The sequence below is a fragment of the Misgurnus anguillicaudatus genome, chromosome 3 (assembly GCF_027580225.2).
Source record: "Misgurnus anguillicaudatus chromosome 3, ASM2758022v2, whole genome shotgun sequence".
Lineage (NCBI taxonomy): Eukaryota > Metazoa > Chordata > Actinopteri > Cypriniformes > Cobitidae > Misgurnus > Misgurnus anguillicaudatus.
In genome coordinates, this window is record NC_073339.2 from 11,900,606 (window position 1) to 11,920,589 (window position 19,984).

Here is a 19,984-nt window from a genome sequence, read left to right on the forward strand (position 1 = left end):
GTGACGGTGATTGAAAACGCTGGGATGATAAATCGTGCAATTATCTTGCTATGCTTCTCAATGAATTACGGTGAAATGCGGCTACATCCAAAAGCCAGAGTGCGCTCTAGTGCAGAAACTCAATATGCGCCGCAGAAGAAAGTACCATTTACACACAGTTCCAGGAAATGCCTATAGACGGTTTCAGCAGTAACAACATAGCTTTCGTGGAACACCCGTAACTTCCGGTAATGTTGCAATGTTAACTACGGATCGGCTGCCAGACTCCCCTTCACATAGTGGGTATCAATGATCGCGGTCTCCCCCCTGTCTTTAGGAAACCAAAACATTTGTAATTTTTGATGTGGTACTTGTTCCAGAGTTCATTTTAGATTTATAAGGAAAGAGTTCATGAAAGAGCTTTGCGTGATATCGCCTTGGCTATTCAGAATCGATATCAGCCAGGCATTTTAGTGTGTGTCACGCTGTATTGTCCCAGTCCTAATTTCCATATTTATTTTAAATTATAGATCTATGTAATCCATGTTAGCACGATTCAACAGAATCTCATTGCTTTTTCATTCCATACAGAACAAAAGAGATGAACATCTCCTTAAGAAACGGAACGTTCCACAGGAAGAGAGTCTGGAAGACTCGGACGTGGACTCGGACTTCAAAGGGGTAAGATGCTTTTATCAGATTAATTGTTTGATTTTATACCTGTATCATTTTATTTTGTAATGTTTTCTCAATTGTTCTCTTTCCGTTTTCTTTTTAGCAAAATGTAACGCTAGATGCCATCTTACAGGTAAGCTGTTAACATGTGTTTATGTTTGACGGTTGTATTCAGAGAGGTTTAACCTCTGATAAATAAAACTTAATAGTTCAAATCTCTAATTTTATTATCTATAGAATGCCACAAGTGACAATGCCGTGGTGCAGCTCAGTGCCGTGCAAGCAGCCAGGTAAAGTGTTTACAATACATACATGAAATGGTTTCATATGCGCTTGTTGCTTATGATTGCAGTTAAAAATTCTCTTATGTAAAATATTTTCATCTCAACTTGCTTGTCAATTTAACAGTAAAAGCAAATAATGGATATAGAGGGTTGGCTCAGATTGTCGTACATGTACGTGGGGGGGTAATAACTTTTAGTTATTATTAAAGGAAAACAGCACAGTTTTTCAATATTTTACTATGTTCTTACCTCAACTGCCACTGCTGCAAACTAAGTGCTCTTCCGCCGTACAATATAGTTCCCATTTTTATCTGCTTAGAAAGTCGCCACTTTTTGTTTTGTGCCACCATGCTTCCTTGTTTGACTACTCATGTAACAGTCTTTAAATGGGGAAAGCATGGGGGTGTTTGGTGGCTTCTGGGTTCGTCCCTGTTTGGATCCTAAGGAATGAATGGGGCTAGGCTAAATGCTAACACATTCACAACGCCCTGTACAAAGATTAAGTGCATGCACTTAAAAAAAGTTAAGTATGTATTACTTCGTCTAAGCTGAGGTAAGAACATAGTAAAATATTGAAAAATGTTGGTGTTTTCTTTTAACAGTAGCAGTGAAAAATCGCAAATAAAGCTTAATAAGGTTACCATAGGTTCTAATCAAATCACACCCTCCAAAGTGTTTGTTTTACGACGTAGTTGTCAACAATCCATTGCGAATATTCAGTATTCATGATGATTTCGTTATTTCTAAATGACCTTTTTTTCTATTGAATATTGTTTAATTTAGAAATGTCACATTTTAGAGGTACAATGAAGTCTCTTGTTGACTCTAACATTTTCTATAGAACTGAAATTACAAAAAAAATTGGACTTTGTATCAGAACCGAATCTGATAAGCAGAACAAATAAATCCATCACGCTTGTATTGCTCCATTTAATTTTGAGATTTGCAGCAGTTAATTTACAGGCTGTGTTTGAATTGTGCTGGAATGACAGATTGTTTTTCTTTCTTGCAGAAAACTGCTCTCGAGTGATAGAAATCCCCCCATAGACGACTTGATAAAATGTGGAATCCTTCCGATCTTAGTCAAATGCCTGGAGAGGGATGACAAGTGAGTGTTTGGATACTACAAAGAGAGAGAAAATCAAGTGCTTACAGCTTTGTTAAATGAAGCGTACTCAATTATTTTTAAATATGAGTTTGGCGCACATCACCGCTAATGAAGTCGTCTTAATGGTGAATCAAGGAGGAGAGATGAGCAGACTGGGTGACGGCGGTATCTCTCTTGCTCTCTATATATATATATTTCCAGCTGTTTTGAACTGATGGCACGCGCCTGGCAAGAAGCCGACAAAGCAATTGATCTGTTCTGTCAGCTGGGAACTGTTTAGACTGCAATAGGCACAGAAGTGATTTAGAGTTGGTCCATCTGTGCTTCCAGACCACCCAAGTATTTCAAATAAAGGCTAAAGGGCCATTCACACTATGGATTATAAATATAAACTATAAAAATATAAATTTAAAAAGCGAAGTGATTAGCGAAGTTCATACCACAACTATAACAATAAAGATACATTAAGCAAAAAAATCTTGAATTTTTTTTAAACACTAAATTCAAGAAACATAAGCTTACCCCATTGGCAGATTTTTTGCTTGTTTTATGCACAAAATCACTTAAATTTAATATTTTTGGTCTAAAAACTAGACTTATTTTCTTGGGTCGTTTTGCTCGTCAAGAAAAAGCATCTTCATTTAAGATTTTTTTTGCAGTGCACCGATTAAGAGCCACAATCTCAGAAATTGCAACGATTGTTTTACAATGGGATTTTGGTCTGGGACAGCCAAAAATTTTGCAATGTATCCTGGGCTTTAGTAATACCATTTCTGGGTCCAAGCCTCCGCTGACTACAATTTAAAAAAAAAACTGTTTATTGGCACTCATTTATTTCACGCATTTAAGCAAAATTTTTATAAACTCAAGGTTTACACTACATTATTCAGGCTCACAGCATCCCGACAAAGGTCATGGAAATTCAGCTTTTTAGTCAAATTTAGGAAAATTGACATTTGACTGAAGTGGGAACCCTGTTTATTCTGAATCAGACACAGCTGACTCGGACTTAGTCATCAACAAAGCAACATTTTTATATTTTAGCTGGGTTGTGAACCCGCCTTCCAAATTGAATTGGACTGAGATCAGGTTAGGTGACATTTATGTGGGCTTGGTTTTGGAGAGCGGGCATGCACATGGCTAATACACAAAAAATAATGCAAAAATTGACTTTCTTACTTAGTATTTTTGTCTTGTTTTCATTACAAATATCTAAAAATGCTTAAATCAAGATGTTTTCTCTTGATGAGCAAAATGACCTAAGAAAAGTCTCGTTTTTATACAAAAAATATACAATTTAAAGCTCCAATGTGTAGGATCCACTCCCATCTAGCGGTGAAATTCTATATGACAACCAACTGAATATTACTTTCTAGCCCCCCCATTCGGAACGCGCTTTAACGCGTACGGTGGCCCGGCCGTGTCATGAACAATTTGCAATGTACTTTGCCTGTGATCCGTCAAAGCACACAGATTTATGTTAAACATTGAAAAGTCTGATTGTCATGATATGTCCGCTTAAAATCACATACAAAAAGTAACCATAAACGTAGCTTAGACACTCCTTTTTCATCGACGCGAGGAAAAATATCACAGCGGCTGTTACACTTGGTATTAAGATGTGTTTTCGTCGATCAGATCACAAGTGAACGAGAGAGACACATCACGTTTACACTTGGTGTTTAAATCCGTCTCTTTTTGTCCATTTTCGACCGCTTCTCTCCAGATTACTGAGGAGATGGTCTGTGGACGAGTCCCTCTCCTGTCATTTAATCATGAGCGAGAGTAATGACGGGTTTAAATGGACACTAACTAATATTATGTCAGAGTCCAATGCTTATGCTTTAAGTAAACATCTTACATGTCCGTGTATATGTAAGAGCTTTCTCTGATATTGGTGAAATAAGATCGCTCAAGTTTCACATGCTTGTAAAATGAAACGAAAGACGGCGTTAGTTTTATCAATGAAAGGCTAAAAATAGCGCTGTCACCGTGTGTTTGTGCTAGAGGTCAGAAAAGATGAAAAACATTTATCTCAGTACCTCAGATTACATAAATGGGCGGAGAGACGGCGTGTGGCTGTTCGAACACATTAAACCACATGCGTGTTTACACTAACAAGTGTTATGCATAACCATGCTATAGTTAGCCAAGGAACTATAAAACTTCAAGTTTACAACATAGACTGACATAGATGTAAATGAATATGCTGAATTACCTGTGGAGAAGATAGAAAGTAGGCAACGTCGGTGTCCCTTGAGCCCCATCTTGGAAAACTAACATTACTCCAATATAGTCGTTTTAAATCCCCTTTTCGCTTCCTTGGCGACGTATTTTAATGTCCTCGAGAATAGTTCTTCAACAGGCTTTCAAATCTGCCTCAAAATCAAAGCATTAGATCGCGGGATCATCACGGTGTGCAGCTGTTGTAAAATCCGAAGGATTCAGTCTGCACAGGTCACATATCTGGGCTGCATACGTCATCAAGCCTGGTTTATTTAAATTAACTGAGCATTACATTCGCAAGTCATAAGCATATTACGTCAATTTACAATTAACTAGAATAATTGTCAGCTTTATAATTGTTAATATTTTGAAATAAGACTGTCTTGATGATGTATACCGCCTACACATGCAACCTTGGGAGGCTTCAGCTAGCAGCCAGCGTGAGTGTAGTCTGAAAGCGCGAAAGGCGGAGCTTGAATTTCAGGAATGTCCCTCGTCGGCGAATGTATTTCAAAGATGGAGGCACAACATGGATTCAGCCAGAGAGCGACTCGACCGTATGTATTTTAAATAGCAGATTCTACACTTACGAGAATACTTTGATTAGTGGGTGGAAGTAATTACACATGAATGAGCACATACTTTTGAATGAAAACATGGGTTTTTGCTAAAAATTAACTCATAAAAGTACACAGTGTAGCTTTAAGTGAAATTGTGGTTAAAACAAGCAAAAATATCTGCCAATGGGGTGAGAATTTTTTTTATTGTGTTTATTTCAAGATTTTTTTTTCAACCCATTGGCAGATATTTTTGCTTGTTTTTTGCAGTGTGTAACATCTTTATTAGGATTTGCAGTCTCTACTAGATGCAAATGTTATTTACAAATTACTCTTGAAAAGGCGTGGGCGCCCTGTGTGTGACAGTTGAGTCACATATTCAACCACAAGTCATTATTTTGGTCATATTTTGCTTGAAATGAGCCTAGAACCATTACTATAGTTAATAAGCAATGGTAAAAAGTTTATAAGGGACCCGCAGCTGAACCTTGTTCAGAGTTCAAAATGGGCATACATTTTGTTCACACCCGTTTACATGTATCTCTCTTTCTTCGTCAGTCCATCATTGCAGTTTGAAGCTGCCTGGGCTCTGACCAACATTGCGTCAGGGACGTCTGCGCAGACGCAAGCGGTTGTCAAATCCAGTAAGTTTAGTGAACTCCTGTATGGGATATGTCGTTTCAGATTTGACCCGTTGTGTGTTGAATTAAACATTTTGTGTTGTGTTCTCTTTAACGGCGTAGATGCTGTCCCGTTGTTTTTGAGACTTCTTCACTCTCCTCATCAGAATGTGTGCGAGCAGGCCGTGTGGGCACTGGGCAACATCATCGGTGAGTAATTGTAATGTTTACTGTTACAGCTTTTTCACATCCTGTGCGTGATTGTCACGTAAATTTTTATTTAATAGCTGAAACTTTAACTTGCATGTTTGTGTTTTATTGGCCTTGTGCAGGTGATGGGCCCCAGTGTCGAGATTACGTCATCTCTCTTGGCGTGGTCAAACCCCTCTTGTCATTTATTAATCCCTCAATCCCCATAACCTTCCTGAGAAACGTTACCTGGGTCATCGTCAACCTGTGCCGAAACAAAGACCCTCCTCCACCAATGGAAACTGTACAAGAGGTAAGAGAGCGCGTGTGATGGGGTAAAAATTAGTTGCTTTCTGGAAAAAAAACTTCTTTTTAGAACCAAATGCGTTATAATATTGAGAGATTAAAATGACACGTAGAAAACGTTTTATAGGTTTATAAAGCTTGTATTATATAAGGTAAGTGGTTGCAATCAATTTATTTAAGCTACATTTAAACAAAAAAGATTAGTAACGAAAAATAAAATATAAAACTTTTGTTTAAATGTAGCTTAAATAAATTGATTGCAACCGCTTACCTTAAAAAAATTTATTAAATTCAATGAATCATCTTTTTCAGTGTATAAACATTTTTAAATCTCAAATAGCATTCAGAAAGTTCCGAAAAAATATTGCCTTTTGGTTTATCTTCTCTCACTCAAAAAGCTGAAGTGGCTTTAAACCTCTTTGTCTGATATTGTGCCGTGTAATCTCCATGCCAGTATTTTTTTTTTTCGTTTGCTTGTTTTTGTCTCTGTTCTTGGCTGTGATTTGGAGGTTTTGCTTTGAGCTGAGAGGAACATATTGCACCTCCTGCTGTAAGAAATTTATTAGATGGCGTGTGTGCAAACAACTTTTCATCGATGACAGGTTTAATGAATATTTCTGTTGTATTACAGCAAATTTGGTGTTGACAGTGGTGTAGGTTTATTTTCTTGCAATCTGCTCATTTAATTTATCAACATATTTTTCTGTCTCTCACAGATTCTTCCTGCCCTTTGTGTACTCATATATCACACAGATATAAATGTAAGTACACTGCATACTGCATTTAAAGGGGACATATCATGAAAATCTGACTTTATCATGTTTAAGTGCTATAATAGGCTTTATGCCCAGATGCACTACTTCCTGAACTTCAGCCAGCTCCTTGTTTCCTGTCTGCCATTATTGGACAAACTGATTAATCCAAGTGTGCCTGACCTCAGTAGTCACAACAACAATAATCAGACACACCTGGATTAATCAGTTTGTCCAATAATGGCAGACAGGAAACAAGGAGCTGGCTGAAGTTCAGAAAATGTGAAAAAGATCAACCCAGTAACTAAGTTTTGGTAAACCATTCTCTGCAAGCATGTGAATAAATAGGTCATTGAAATTTGGCTCCTCTTGTGATGTCAGAAGGGGATAATACCACCCCTTAATCTGCACTATCCAACCACAGCACTGCCATTTAGTGCAGAGATCAGCTCATTTGCATTTTAAAGGACACACCCAAAAACACCATATTTTTGCTCACACCTACAAAGTGTCAATTTTAACATGCATTTATTTTTGTGGTATTTTGAGCTAAATCTTCACATGTGTACTCTGGAGACACCAAATATTTATTTGACATCTTAAAGTTTTTAAGGCATCCCCTTTAAAACATTATCAAATCAGTATTATAATCCTTTCAGTGAATGATTCGCATTATATTTAATTTTTTGTTCTTTCTTTCTCGCTTTAGATTCTGGTAGACACAGTGTGGGCTCTGTCATATCTGACAGACGGAGGTAATGAGCAGATTCAAATGGTTATAGACTCAGGTGTCGTCCCCTTCCTCGTCCCACTGCTCAGCCACCAAGAGGTCAAAGTTCAGGTAAATATAATGCAAATATATACAGTTGTTAATTTGTAACAAATAAGAGCTATACACTTTGGTATACTGTCTATATTAGATGCACGAATAGAGCGGCAACAAAGAGATTTTGCATGTAGCACGGGAATAAAAGATTAAATTTATAGGGGAGAGCGGGGCTCAAACGCTTTTTGGTTTTGGCTCAATCATTCTAAAAATATTTAAGTTTGATTTATTATATTTTTACACAATCAACACACACATCTCTGCTACAAATGAACATTTGAAGTTTGTTTTTAGTACTTACCATTCTTGGACAATTACACCAAACGTGACAGAAGTGCAAACGTTACAACTTAAGTCATAGGTGGGGTTAATTGTAACAGGCAGGGGGTTAGTTGTAACACTTGCTAAAAATTAAGTTTGCAGGCAAATATTTCAATACTATTTTGTCTATATACTTGAAGTGGATATTGTTTATATATCTGTCTATAATAGACAGGTATCCACACTGTGTTCATTCATCCAGCCCTTTTCTAACAATAGTTCAATTATAAATGGATACAAATGTCTAAATATGTGAGAAAAAGCAGCACAATTACCACAAAACATTTTTATATGTGACACAGTCTGTAAAAACCATACTACAGTTTCAAAATCAAATTCAAATTAATATAAAAGTATATTAAAGATATGAACAAACCCTGCTGGGTCAAAATATTTTCAAGCCCACCAAAAAAGTTGCTAAGAGCTGCAGACATTTCAGAACGATGCTATGTTTTAGTCAACAAGACACTGATTAATATGACATAGCATTGGATTGTTATCTTACACACCCAACTCAGAAACCGAAAAAAAAAAACATATGATGAAAAATTTACTTGCATGCCACCAAAACACTCATTCATTAATAACTCTCTGAAAAAACATTATACACATCCAATAATTTGCGGGAGATCATCTTTTGGCAGCGTGAAAAAAATACTGGTTAAACAAAACGCTCAACCTTGTTCAATAATGTAAACAGTCCATGTTACAACTAAACCTGCGTTACTTTTTGCCCCGTGCACGCCTACCTATTTGTTTGAGACGCAGTGTGGTGTCCAAGTGTAAATGAATAGCAAGCCCATTGAACAAATTGTTTGCGATAACATGTACATATCATCCACCCAGACTGCAGCACTGAGAGCGGTGGGCAACATTGTCACGGGGACGGATGAGCAGACTCAGGTGGTGCTCAACTGTGACGTCCTCTCTCACTTTCCCAACCTGCTCACACACCCCAAAGAGAAGATCAATAAGGTTAGAGAAATACACATGTCCCATTTTGTATTTGTGTAATTACAGGATGATGAAGGTCAAACATTTTTTCAAATTTTAATGGGTTTACAATAAGGTTGTATCTGGTAACAAAGGATCATGTTTAGGCTACATCTGTAAAGTTTTTGTTCTTCCCTGTAGGAGGCAGTGTGGTTCCTGTCCAATATAACAGCGGGTAACCAACAGCAGGTGCAGGCAGTAATAGATGCTGGTCTCATACCCATGATCATTCACCAGCTCGCCAAGGGTGAGACGTTGTGCCATGAATATGCATGCACATCAATTCAAAATGGTTGAAATTACAGACCTGCACTGTAGATGGATATTTAGAGATGGTGATTTATTTATAATAGGATATTTTATTTTGGTTTACCTTATAATGATTTTACATTGAATTATTATAACTGCGTACTATTAACTGTGCTTTTCCAAGTAAAAATATCACAGATTTGGATTGAATGAAACCAGAGTGTCTGATATGTCTTGCTTTTTCAAACAGGGTGATTTTGGAACACAGAAGGAGGCTGCGTGGGCCATCAGTAATTTGACAATAAGTGGAAGAAAGGAACAGGTATGTACTGTTATAAATGAATGGCCTATTTCGAGTCATTTCCTTTCCCTGCTTTTCATTGCTTCCTCTTGTTGTGATTGAACAGGTGGAGTACTTGGTGCAACAAAACGTGATCCCACCTTTCTGCAACCTGCTGTCGGTGAAAGACTCTCAGGTGGTCCAGGTGGTTCTTGATGGACTGAAAAACATCCTCATCATGGCTGGGGAGGAAGCTAGCACAATTGCTGAGATCATTGAAGAGTGTGGAGGTAATGTACCTGTAACTTTACTAGAGAGTAGTTAGTTGTCATAAATCTCTTATTGTTTGGTTCTGGTCTGGTTCTTGAGAAATCAGCCACAGATTTTACGTAGATGAAAATAAAAACAATCACACTTTTGGTCGAATAAAGAACAGCGACGGTATTGTTACAATAATGTTGCTTTTGTGTTTCAGGATTGGAAAAAATCGAGAATCTACAGCAGCATGAAAATGAGGACATCTACAAACTTGCATTTGAAATCATCGATCAGTACTTTTCTGGAGATGATGTAAGTTTATTCCCGTTTGTGAATCTGAGGGGAAAGATTCAAGGCCCTTGGAAGTTTTGGGAAATATACATACATAGATACAGGTCATTGGAAGGGCTTGAATCTATTTTATGCAAGAAGTTTTCTGGAAAAAAATCCATATTATTCCCTGTGTAGTGTAGTATAATATCATAAACTTTCTAGCCTTTTAAGCACACATGCTAAACTGTTCGCTTTAAATGCTTATATCTTCTGTATGCAAATGTTGATTCATACCAAAATGCTTTTTTGCATAGTTGTGTTTGACACATGAAAACGTCTCAGGTTACGTATGTAACTGTTGTTCCCTGATAAGGGACGTCACGTGCTCCCGCACCAACGTCGGCCAACATGCACACGCAAGCTCTACGTTTATTCAGGCGATCTTTTGACCAGCCGACCAGCTTGGTTGAAAGCACAGGGGCAAAAATGCAAACGAACGCTGGTTAATAAAGGTTTAATTTCCTTTGATCAGGGTTGCCACGGGTCCTTGAAATCCTTGAAAGTTTGTGAATCTGGGGGAAAATTCAAGGCCCTGCTTCTCTCTTGCCATACTTCCTTGCGTCCCTGTAACACAGTCTTTGGCAATATTTCAGATAGTGATATACTTCCTGGCTCACGCGTCACGCTGTCTTTGTTGTTAAGCCTCACCATTGGTTGAATTTGATATACACATTCAGACGCACTTAACCCTGGATGCGTCCCCAAAGTGTCACCGCAGTGACGCAGCGCGAGGTCCCTCGAAAGGGAACTGTAACAATGTATCTTAAAAGGTAACACAATGTAACCTTGCTCTTACAGTACTTGAAATGTGTCCCCACATTTAGTCCTTGAATTTGCGGGTATTGGAAAGGCCTTGAAAGGTCCTTGAATTTTAAGTTAAGTAAGGTGTGAGAACACTGTTAAATATAAGTGGGATTGTATTTGTTTAATTGTTGTTGGGTTTTCTTAAAAATAGTAATGAACCACAAGCGTCTGTTTTAAAGTAAGGGGGAAATCCAGGTTTTTATTACTGTAACAACGCATGTATATCACCATTTTCATATCATAATGGCAAATTTGTTAATAACAAATAATCTTAATATTCATCAAGGTCTAAAGCTAAAGATTAAAATTAGTTTATTAATCTGTGGCAAAATTCTCAGCACATCCCTGTAGACTCAAATCATTTTGTTAATTGATATGTTGACATTTAAAGGTGTTTTACTATTTAAACGCTGCACAAACTTTTTGATTTAAAGCTTAAAATATCTAAATCAAAAATATTATATTAGTAAAACTCTGTAGTAGAATGAATACCCTAATTAAGTGCCTTATTTAGCTATAATACGGAAAAGCATCTTTAGTCGATTAATCGAAAAAGTAATCGACCGATTAATCGATTATGAAATTAATCGTGAGTTGCAGCCCAAGTTTAGTTGAATAACTAGCCTTTCCAGATTAAATGTCTGTTCTTGGGCTTGGATTTTGTGGAATCTTTTTTTAAATAAACGCGACGTATAGTCCAGTGCGACTTGTATATGTTTTCCTCTTCAAAACACATTTTTGACTGATGCGACTTATACTTCAGAGCGACTTATTGTCTGGAAAATACGGTAGTGCACTCCACACAAATATGTCTTATGTTTAGATTTTTCGTAAATATATTGTTTGGCTCTCCTTATAGATTGATGAGGACCCCAGCCTGATTCCTGAGCCCAACCAGGGAGGCACATTCAACTTCGATCCAGCCTCCAACCTTCAAACCAAGGAGTTCAAGTTCTAGGAACTTTGAGCTTAAGAATATGGTGGGTTTCCCAGCTGCTCCTCGACCCCTGTTACCTACTGACCCATCATCTACCAACCACTCACTAACCAGAAAATCCAACCAATCACCATGCTCAGAAACTACACTCTCTCACAGAAGATAAATAGCACTGAAGGATCCCGACGCAAACGTCACTCAAAGTGAATGGATCTCAGCGACTTCGAAACATGGAAGAGAAGAACAAGACTTGTTCATTATTCTGCAGTTGCCAAAAAAAGAAAAAAAAGAAAAAAATTGCTCTTTCTTTCACTCACTCACTCAAACACCCACATAGGTGAGCATGAAAATAATAGGAACTTATGTTGTCGTACCAGCCATCATATCAGCCAAGGAAGATGAAAGAAAGAGATAATCTTACAATTTAAAGGGCAGGGATTTTTGTTTGCTTTCCAGGAAATTCCTTGTGTTTCTGGTGTGATCGTAGAGTTTCCCAACTCGATGTCCAGCCTTTACTGTGTTAAGCCATTTTGAACCCCCTCCCCTATTCATCTGAAGTCTATGAATTAGCCCATAGTGGGTTATTCCATGGAATATTGTTCTAATGGGGGAAGGGGACGTATCAAAGTATGTGGTGTGCTTACAGGACTTCAATTACAGCCACCGATTCTTGTTTTTGCTTCTCATTAAATCCTCAAAGTGGATTACTATTTACAAACCACTGAAGATATTGAAGAAATCAAATCACAAACTCTAGAGAAAATTCATCAGAGACCGTCAAGCACCTTTGTTTACTTTAAAGTTCTGCAGCATAAGTCTAGTTGGACATTCGTCGTGCCGATCTTTTGGGTTTGCGATTATCGGACATTTTAAACGAGGAACCTATGTGATCAGTGGAAGATTTCGTCAATTTGGCCAGGACTTTTAAAGGGCCGCCCCAACCTTTGGAAGTTCACGGAGATAATCTAACGGGTCTTTCTACTCGAGAAGGGTGCTCTGGCAGCGCTCCGTATTTTGGATTCATCATCTCTGCTTCCTGTCTGTAATCATAGTAATAAGTTCATCGGGTTAACCCCAACTGGTAAACGGTTGGAAAATAATTTCACTAAATCAGTACATTTCAGCACTCGGTAGTCAAAATGAGAAACTCTGCAACAGTGATTGGATTGTGAAATCTTTTCTTTTGTTTTGATCGGTGGAGCTTCCGCTTTTGCAGTTTTTCGCACACTTTTTTGGGTTTTCCCGTTTTATTGCTTAATGTATGTGGAGAGCGATGTTCGCTTAATTTTGACAATACAAGCAATGGGAAAAGGAGAACCACGAAATTGCGGTTCCTTTTGTTTTGTTGGATTTTAATCTTTTCATTTGCTACAAAACTTAATTGTACCAACTAAAAAAAGTGTATTTCTTGTGTAGGTATATAATGAAAAGCTACCACACTTAGGTCCACTAGCCGTTGTTGGGACGCTACAGAACAATAATAACATTGTGATTATCGATTTACAGCCAATAGGGGTAATTTTCAGTTTTTGTTTTGTTTTAACCTTCGTTTTGTAATGGCATGCGATTGCCATTATTTGGAAAATGGGCTTTCTTACTGTTGTGACTGGACAATTTTTTTGGTTCCTTTTTTCCTGTGCATTAACTTGTAAAGGGATGTATGGGAAAAATTGCATTTGGACTAAAGTAGTTGTGTTCGGGCCGCAGACTGCTGAAAAGACAGTAAGGAAGCTTATGGCAGCCCTGATGAATTAGCCGTTTATTGTTGAACAAAAAGAGAAAAAACTGGTTTGAACTTCATAAACTTATCTAGATGACTAGAAAACGAGCCACTTTAAAGAAGTTTCGTCTTGTATCGGAAACGGATACAAGCTTATTGCTTGTTGCAAGATTTTTACTTGCTAAAGAAACAATTAATCTAAAAAAAAAAACTGCGACGGATCGCATTTTTGGCCTCTGATTGTTTGTAAGTTTTTATAAATTTTAGAACTGAATTTTTCTTTAAGGTGGCTCATCAGTATTTTTTTCAACTCTTGTGCATATTAAAGATAAAGAATGAGTTGAAATTCATTGTGCCTTTTGTTTTTCATTTCAAAGCAACTAAAAGAAAGGTTCGTAATACCTACCACGTTGCATTGGAGCTGCTTATAATATGGGGTCTCTTGGGGGTCTGCCTAACTCTGGACACTTTACGATGAGACGCTCTGCAGTAGATTATAATTCTCATCTAGTCTGCTGGCTGACTTGTAATTGATCCCTTAACTTCCATTCTTCTCCCTTCACATCATATGGATCACAATTACCCACAATTCTCAACCTATACAATCTCTCTCCTCACCTTTCTATGGCAACACATGTTTCACTCATCACTCCCTCAGGACGTGCTTTCTGTATTGATGAACCTAACCAAAATAAACTTACTGTTAGCCATCATTTTATTGCTCTTTTATGATTGACCTAATACTTTTGTCTCTCTTCTCTTATCCTTTCCTCCTTTTCCTTGTTGTTGCCATCTAACTAGTCTCCTTCTATTCTAAAATTCCTGTCTCTTTGTGTGTTTTATTGTGCTGTCTTTGAGAGAGAAACATGTGCCGAAATAAATTTAAAGGCATTCACACATTAGACAATTATAGTCATCATGTCAGTTTACACTGGCGATGTTCATATACATTTTTTTTCCAAATTTGCTCATTTCGCCACCCTCTTAAAGGCCACATATTATGCCCATTTTTACTAGATGTATGTAATACAAGGTGTATCTCTTAAGTTTCAGCCCAAAATACCCCACAGATCATTTGTTATAGCATGTCAAAAATGTCCCTATTTGGGTGGGAGCAAAATGCTTTGTGTCTGTACCTTTAAATGCAAATGTTACTGCCCTCACTCCCTACACACAGTAAGCGCTTTTGGTTAAAATAGATCTGATTATTGTCAATACAGTCTTGGACAATAGTATATTTGGCCTCATTGGCGCTACAATGTGCTAACAAACACATTTAGAAACGCTTTTGGGTGAAATTAACCAGTGAGTCTGTGGGTGGGGCTTATCAGTGTGATGTCATATTCACAAGAGAATCAAAACAGCATGTCTAATGAGACTGCTTTGGTTTAGTGGGGATTAATAAAGAAGAAGAGGGTGGATTTTTTTCCATTGTAGGGTTGATGTGTGCATACAGTGCCAACACATTTATGGCCAAACACCTTGTAAAAGTGGATTTCGCATAATATGTGCCCTCTAATGGAATAGTTCGTACTAGAGAAATTCTCCAGTAGTTTACTCATCTTCATGACATTCTAGGATATGTTTTTTTTTGCTTATTTTTTCCTAAATATGTAAAAATATTAACTGTTTTATCTCAAAAACCTATAATTTCTCCAGTAATTTGGATCACTTTTATAATGGATGTACAGCGGGGAAAATAAGTATTTGATACATCAGCATTTTTATCAGTAAGGGGATTTCTAAGTGGGCTATTTACACAAAATTTCCACCAGATGTAGCCATCAAGCCAAATTTGAATTCATACAAAGAAATCAGAACATTTAAGTATACAAGTTGAGTCATAATAAATAAAGTTAAATGTTATAACCGATAGTCAAAACATCTGGTTTTTGGCAGACAAAAATGTTGTGATTATTTAAATGATGTGAATTTGAAAACATTATTATCCTGGGATAATAATTATTTCTTAGATGGTAAGTATTTGGTAAAGTGACTTAAGTTCACAAGTGTGTCATTTTAATGTTTTTAGCTCCAATATTCCATCCAAAAGACAGGCAAAATTTTTGACGGATGGTATGTGTGATCTTTATTTGATATTTAATTGACAAATCTGTTTTTGTTAAACAAAACAGTTGTCCTATATTACCCCTTAGCAGATTTTGAATTGGCTAAATATATAGATATTTTGTACAAAACAAAACTTTGTTTAGCTGAAAAAATCGTAAATGTCTGGGATGATATGAGGGTGAAATTTGTTTTCCCATTTTGGGTGAACCATTACTTTCTCTAGTAAAACATTCCCTGCTGAAATTAACTGATAAAACCAGCCTATGCTAGTAGGGGAAGACCAGCTGACCAACCAGGCTTTATGACTAGTTTGAACAGCTTTGCCAGGCTTGGGGACCAGCTTAAACCAACGACTTTCATCTTAAACCAGTTAAGACCAGTCAACCAGCTTAGACATGCAGGCCAAGCTTCCAGCCATGGTCATGCTGGTTTTAGTTGGTGAGTCCAGTTGATCAGATAAAAAGTGGCCAAAACCCATTTAAAACCACATTTTTATGTGGGGTTAATTTACACACATTTTACAAATTAAAATGACGTTAAATATTGCTAGCAACTTTTGAAGAGTTGAAATTATTGAAAATGAAACGTATTAAAAAACTAAACTGGCGCCAAACTTTACTTGTTGATCTATGACGTGGACCGGTCAAAAGTGGAGTGAGGGCCGCGCGAGCCAATGGGTGCAAAGCTCCACCGTTAGAACGATGGGCGGACCATGAAGCTGTCACTCATTCACTATTGAGATAAACGACTGCTGAATGCACGCATACGGGTCAAATTGTATATAATGGCAAAACCCGGCGAGTTGCGTGAACCTGAACTTTTCACAAAAGTAACCGTATATTCTCTACTCGCGTGTGTGGGCCAGTTTGCTCTCGGATATTTTCTGTCGCAGAAATGGGGAAAGAAATGTTCGACTGCTGATAGATGGGTCCTTGTATGGTTGTTTTACGATGCAATAGTTCACTTCACTCTGGTAAGTGCAAAGATTATAGGTGTGTTCGACTTCACGGGGCGCTGCGCAGAACTGTTATCATATGACATCAAAGTATCGCGAGACGTTTGAAGTCGAATGCAGCGATTCTGATTATGCGTTTCTTGCTACTAACATGCTTACATTTAATTATCTTTCTCCCTGCAGGAAGGACCCTTTGTGTACATGTCACTGGTTGGAAATGTAGCAACTTCTGACAATATGTTTGCAGAGCTATGTAAGTAAGATTTAAAGACGTAACGTTAATGGTTAGCTAGAGAGAGACTGAGGCCATGATAAGACGACACCAAGTGGTATTTATTGGTATCGTCACCATGCAACATTAATTTTTCTAAAAATATTAACTCATAACTGGTTGTAGAAAAACTGTAATATTCTTAGTTTTTATATATATATATATATAACTTCACAAAGTCCAATGTAGATGAAAGAGAAATTAATAAAATCATCATTTTAAATAGCTATAGAAAAAAATGCAATGTTGTGTTACGCATATCCACACATCACCATGGGTCAAATCCATTTTCAGACCCATTAGCAATTCCTTGATGGAAGGTGGGGCAGAGTTGATTTAGCCCCACCCTGATCTGTATTGCCTTTTATGTAATGCTGTAATGCATCTTTTGGGGGTTTAAATACTCAACAGGGAAAGAATATGGAAAGGCGGATGAACGCTGGTTGTACTCGGACCCAACAATAGTATCTCTAGAGCTCCTGACTGTGGTTTTGGATGGGTCCTTGGCCCTGCTTCTAGTCTACGCCATTATTAAAGACAAACACTACAGGTAAAACTGGAAATGAATTCAGAGAATCTGTGAACAAGCAAATTTCCAGTGATTTGAATTTATTACTTACATTTATTCATTTAGCATACGTTTTATTCAAAGTGACTTACAAGAGAGCATTCAACAGTTTCTTTACAGGATTCTACAACAATCTATGATAACAATATTTTAAATAAATATTCCTATTCACTACTTCACAATCTCTACAACAGGGTTCCCCAAATCTTACCCTGGAGGGCCGGATGACTGCAGAGTTTAGCTCCAACCCTAATCAAACTTACCCACCTGTAATTTTCTAGTGATCTTGAAGACCTTGATTAGCTTGCTCAGGTGTTAGATCAGGATTGGAGCTAAACTCTGCAGTGCTCCGGCCCTCCAGGGTAAGATTTGGGGAAGGGTTAGGGTTACTCATTATCAACCTTTTTCAAAAAAAATATCTAGAATCATCTTATGGCATTTTGGAATATCCATTAGGATAGTTTCACTGACCGTGTAAACTTATTTTCTTTCTTAACCAGGCACTTCCTTCAGATCACTCTGTGTGTGTGCGAGTTGTACGGGGGCTGGATGACCTTCTGCCCCGATTGGCTAATCGGCAGCCCTAACCTGAACACCAGCAATTGGCTGTACCTGTGGGTCTACCTGGTGTTCTTTAACGGCATCTGGGTGGTGGTGCCCGGACTCCTTCTCTGGCAGTCATGGAACGCTTTATCGGATTTAAAAATAATGCATCCAAACAAGAAAAAATAAGATCTGCAAAAATCTTTACCTATATGATTGTTGTTATAATTAAATTTTTAAAGTCAAGCGAGTTGGACTGCAGTTAAAGCGTTATATGCATTTATTGTGTATCCAGTAGTACTTTTTCCATAATTGGGGTGGCAAGACATTTGAAACTATGGAACTGCTAACTCATAGCAGGATATTCTTTCTTGTACTATGTACATTCAAGCCTTATTACACTAAACATGTGAATGCTGTCTGTCAGAGTAGCTTTTTAGTAGTCCAATATAATAGAAACCACACCTTGGTCTTTTATAAATGGCTATGTCAATTCATTTGTCATACTTATTCACTGCTCTTTATTTTTAGATCAAATATTTTTTCCTTAACATAATGTGATGCGGTGCTGACTATTTCAGTGATGTTCATATCAATTTACTTTCAAAGTTAAATATCATGGCAGTGTAATGGATTTAACCACTTTGCTTTTAATAGTTCAAACTCAGAAACGTATGCATATTTTGATTTTAAAAATACATTTATTGTGCAATTTTGGCATTGTAATTCCACTACAGTACATTCAAACAGTTTAAAAAATATTAAAAGTCTATTAATGCAGCATCTCATCTTTGTTTCAGTGAGTTGCACATTCAAAAGTTATAGGTTTATGCAATACAGCAATATCACAAACACTTTTGCTTGCCACAGTGTAATGTTGCCATCAGAGTTTGAATGGCGTCACACAAAGGCATACAGTGAAGGTTATAGTACAGTATGTTGTTTACAGTAAAGAACACCAAGTTATATAAATAGTTACAATATGTAAAGCATAACCAAAACTGCAGTGTCAATACTTCAATCCTATCACAGGTTTACAGTTAAAGCAAACTGGCCTCGTGCCACCTTCATATTACCTTTTGCATCTTCGTTTTAATATGACCATGCCATGATCAAGCATGTTGACTTTGCAATCAAATAGAAGCAATCTGTCATGTATGCAGGTATGTTTTAGCCATGTGTCCTTGCTAGATAATAATCAGCAAGTTCATCTGACAGCTCGTCATGACTTTTTTAATAGTTTAGCTATAGATAGAAAAGCTTGTTGGAGACCCAGTCCCTTCAGGGCGCTACAAGCTTGGATCTCCCACACCCGATCTGTGTAACTGTCCAAATCCAACAATGTAGACACCTCTCTGATAGTCATGGAGTTTGGCAGATCCTTTTTGTTGGCCAGCACTAACAGAGGAACTCCTTTCAAGTGCTCATCGCTGAGAATCTTCTTAAGGGCTTTCTGAGCTTCATCCATCCTATCCCGGTCACTGCTGTCCACCACGAAAACAAGAAGTTTACACCCCTCTAGGTAGTATTTCCAATTGGGTCTCATGGACCGTTGTCCGCCCACGTCCCATACGGTCAGTGACGTTTTCTTGTTCAGTTCCACTGTTACAACATTGAAGCCCAGAGTTGGCGAAGTTTCCATCACTACTCCTCGTTGCTGTTTGAACAACAAAGTGGATTTTCCAGCCGAGTCCAGTCCCATCAGGAGAACCTGGGGAAGTTTACGGAACTGTTTGGATCTACCGATGCCCATCTTGGTTTGATAAATCCTGTTGTATTTGCGTGAGGTTACCGATGCTTGTCTGTATCTCGTCGAGGTTGGACTGGCACCAGGATGTATAGCTTTTGTTTACGTGGGGAATCGTATGCAAAGCAGGAGTACCAAGGTTACCTACCGAACTACCTAACTAGGCGTAGCTGAAACTATCAAGAATGACCGGTGGGCAGACGAGTTTGTTCACATTCTTATGACAGGTGAATACGTCATCTGCGGGCCGACTTTTCTAGAATTGTAAATAATTATGTCACTATGGTAAATTGGATTTAATTCGAATCAAATGATAAGTAATACATTTTTGCAAAGATAAATAAATAAACAGAATTTTGACATATTACCATAAGAAATATAACTGTGTATGAAAGAAAGAAGGTCTCGGTTTT

General features: G+C 37.6%; 3 protein-coding genes across 4 annotated transcripts in view; 2 read left to right on the top strand and 1 right to left on the bottom strand.

The window, feature by feature from the left end:
- Positions 1-13,767, top strand: part of kpna3 (karyopherin alpha 3 (importin alpha 4)) — a 28,545-nt gene extending 14,778 nt beyond the window's left edge. The window contains exons 3-17 of one of the 2 annotated variants that reach the window (XM_073861252.1): positions 571-660; positions 758-787; positions 892-944; positions 1,951-2,046; positions 5,388-5,473; positions 5,567-5,659; positions 5,782-5,951; positions 6,661-6,705; positions 7,406-7,537; positions 8,690-8,818; positions 8,978-9,080; positions 9,334-9,407; positions 9,493-9,655; positions 9,841-9,935; positions 11,620-13,767. In XM_073861252.1, the coding sequence (XP_073717353.1) occupies positions 571-660; positions 758-787; positions 892-944; positions 1,951-2,046; positions 5,388-5,473; positions 5,567-5,659; positions 5,782-5,951; positions 6,661-6,705; positions 7,406-7,537; positions 8,690-8,818; positions 8,978-9,080; positions 9,334-9,407; positions 9,493-9,655; positions 9,841-9,935; positions 11,620-11,718 (1,458 nt within the window). In that variant the 3' untranslated portion in view covers positions 11,719-13,767. The remainder of the gene's footprint in view (positions 1-570; positions 661-757; positions 788-891; positions 945-1,950; positions 2,047-5,387; positions 5,474-5,566; positions 5,660-5,781; positions 5,952-6,660; positions 6,706-7,405; positions 7,538-8,689; positions 8,819-8,977; positions 9,081-9,333; positions 9,408-9,492; positions 9,656-9,840; positions 9,936-11,619) is intronic. The other variant, XM_073861254.1, reaches the window with a different exon arrangement.
- Positions 13,768-16,188: 2,421 nt separating this feature from the next.
- Positions 16,189-18,317, top strand: ebpl (EBP like). Its single transcript, XM_055204637.2, has 4 exons — positions 16,189-16,460; positions 16,626-16,695; positions 17,125-17,263; positions 17,782-18,317. Exons 1-4 carry the CDS (start codon positions 16,272-16,274, stop codon positions 18,011-18,013), a joined length of 630 nt encoding a protein of 209 aa, XP_055060612.1. The 5' UTR covers positions 16,189-16,271; the 3' UTR covers positions 18,014-18,317.
- A 221-nt stretch (positions 18,318-18,538) lies between these two features.
- arl11 (ADP-ribosylation factor-like 11) lies at positions 18,539-19,780 on the bottom strand. Its single transcript, XM_055204638.2, has one exon. The coding sequence runs from the start codon at positions 19,575-19,577 to the stop codon at positions 19,047-19,049; it is 531 nt and encodes a 176-aa protein (XP_055060613.1). The 5' UTR covers positions 19,578-19,780; the 3' UTR covers positions 18,539-19,046.
- Between the last annotated feature and the right edge of the window lie 204 nt (positions 19,781-19,984).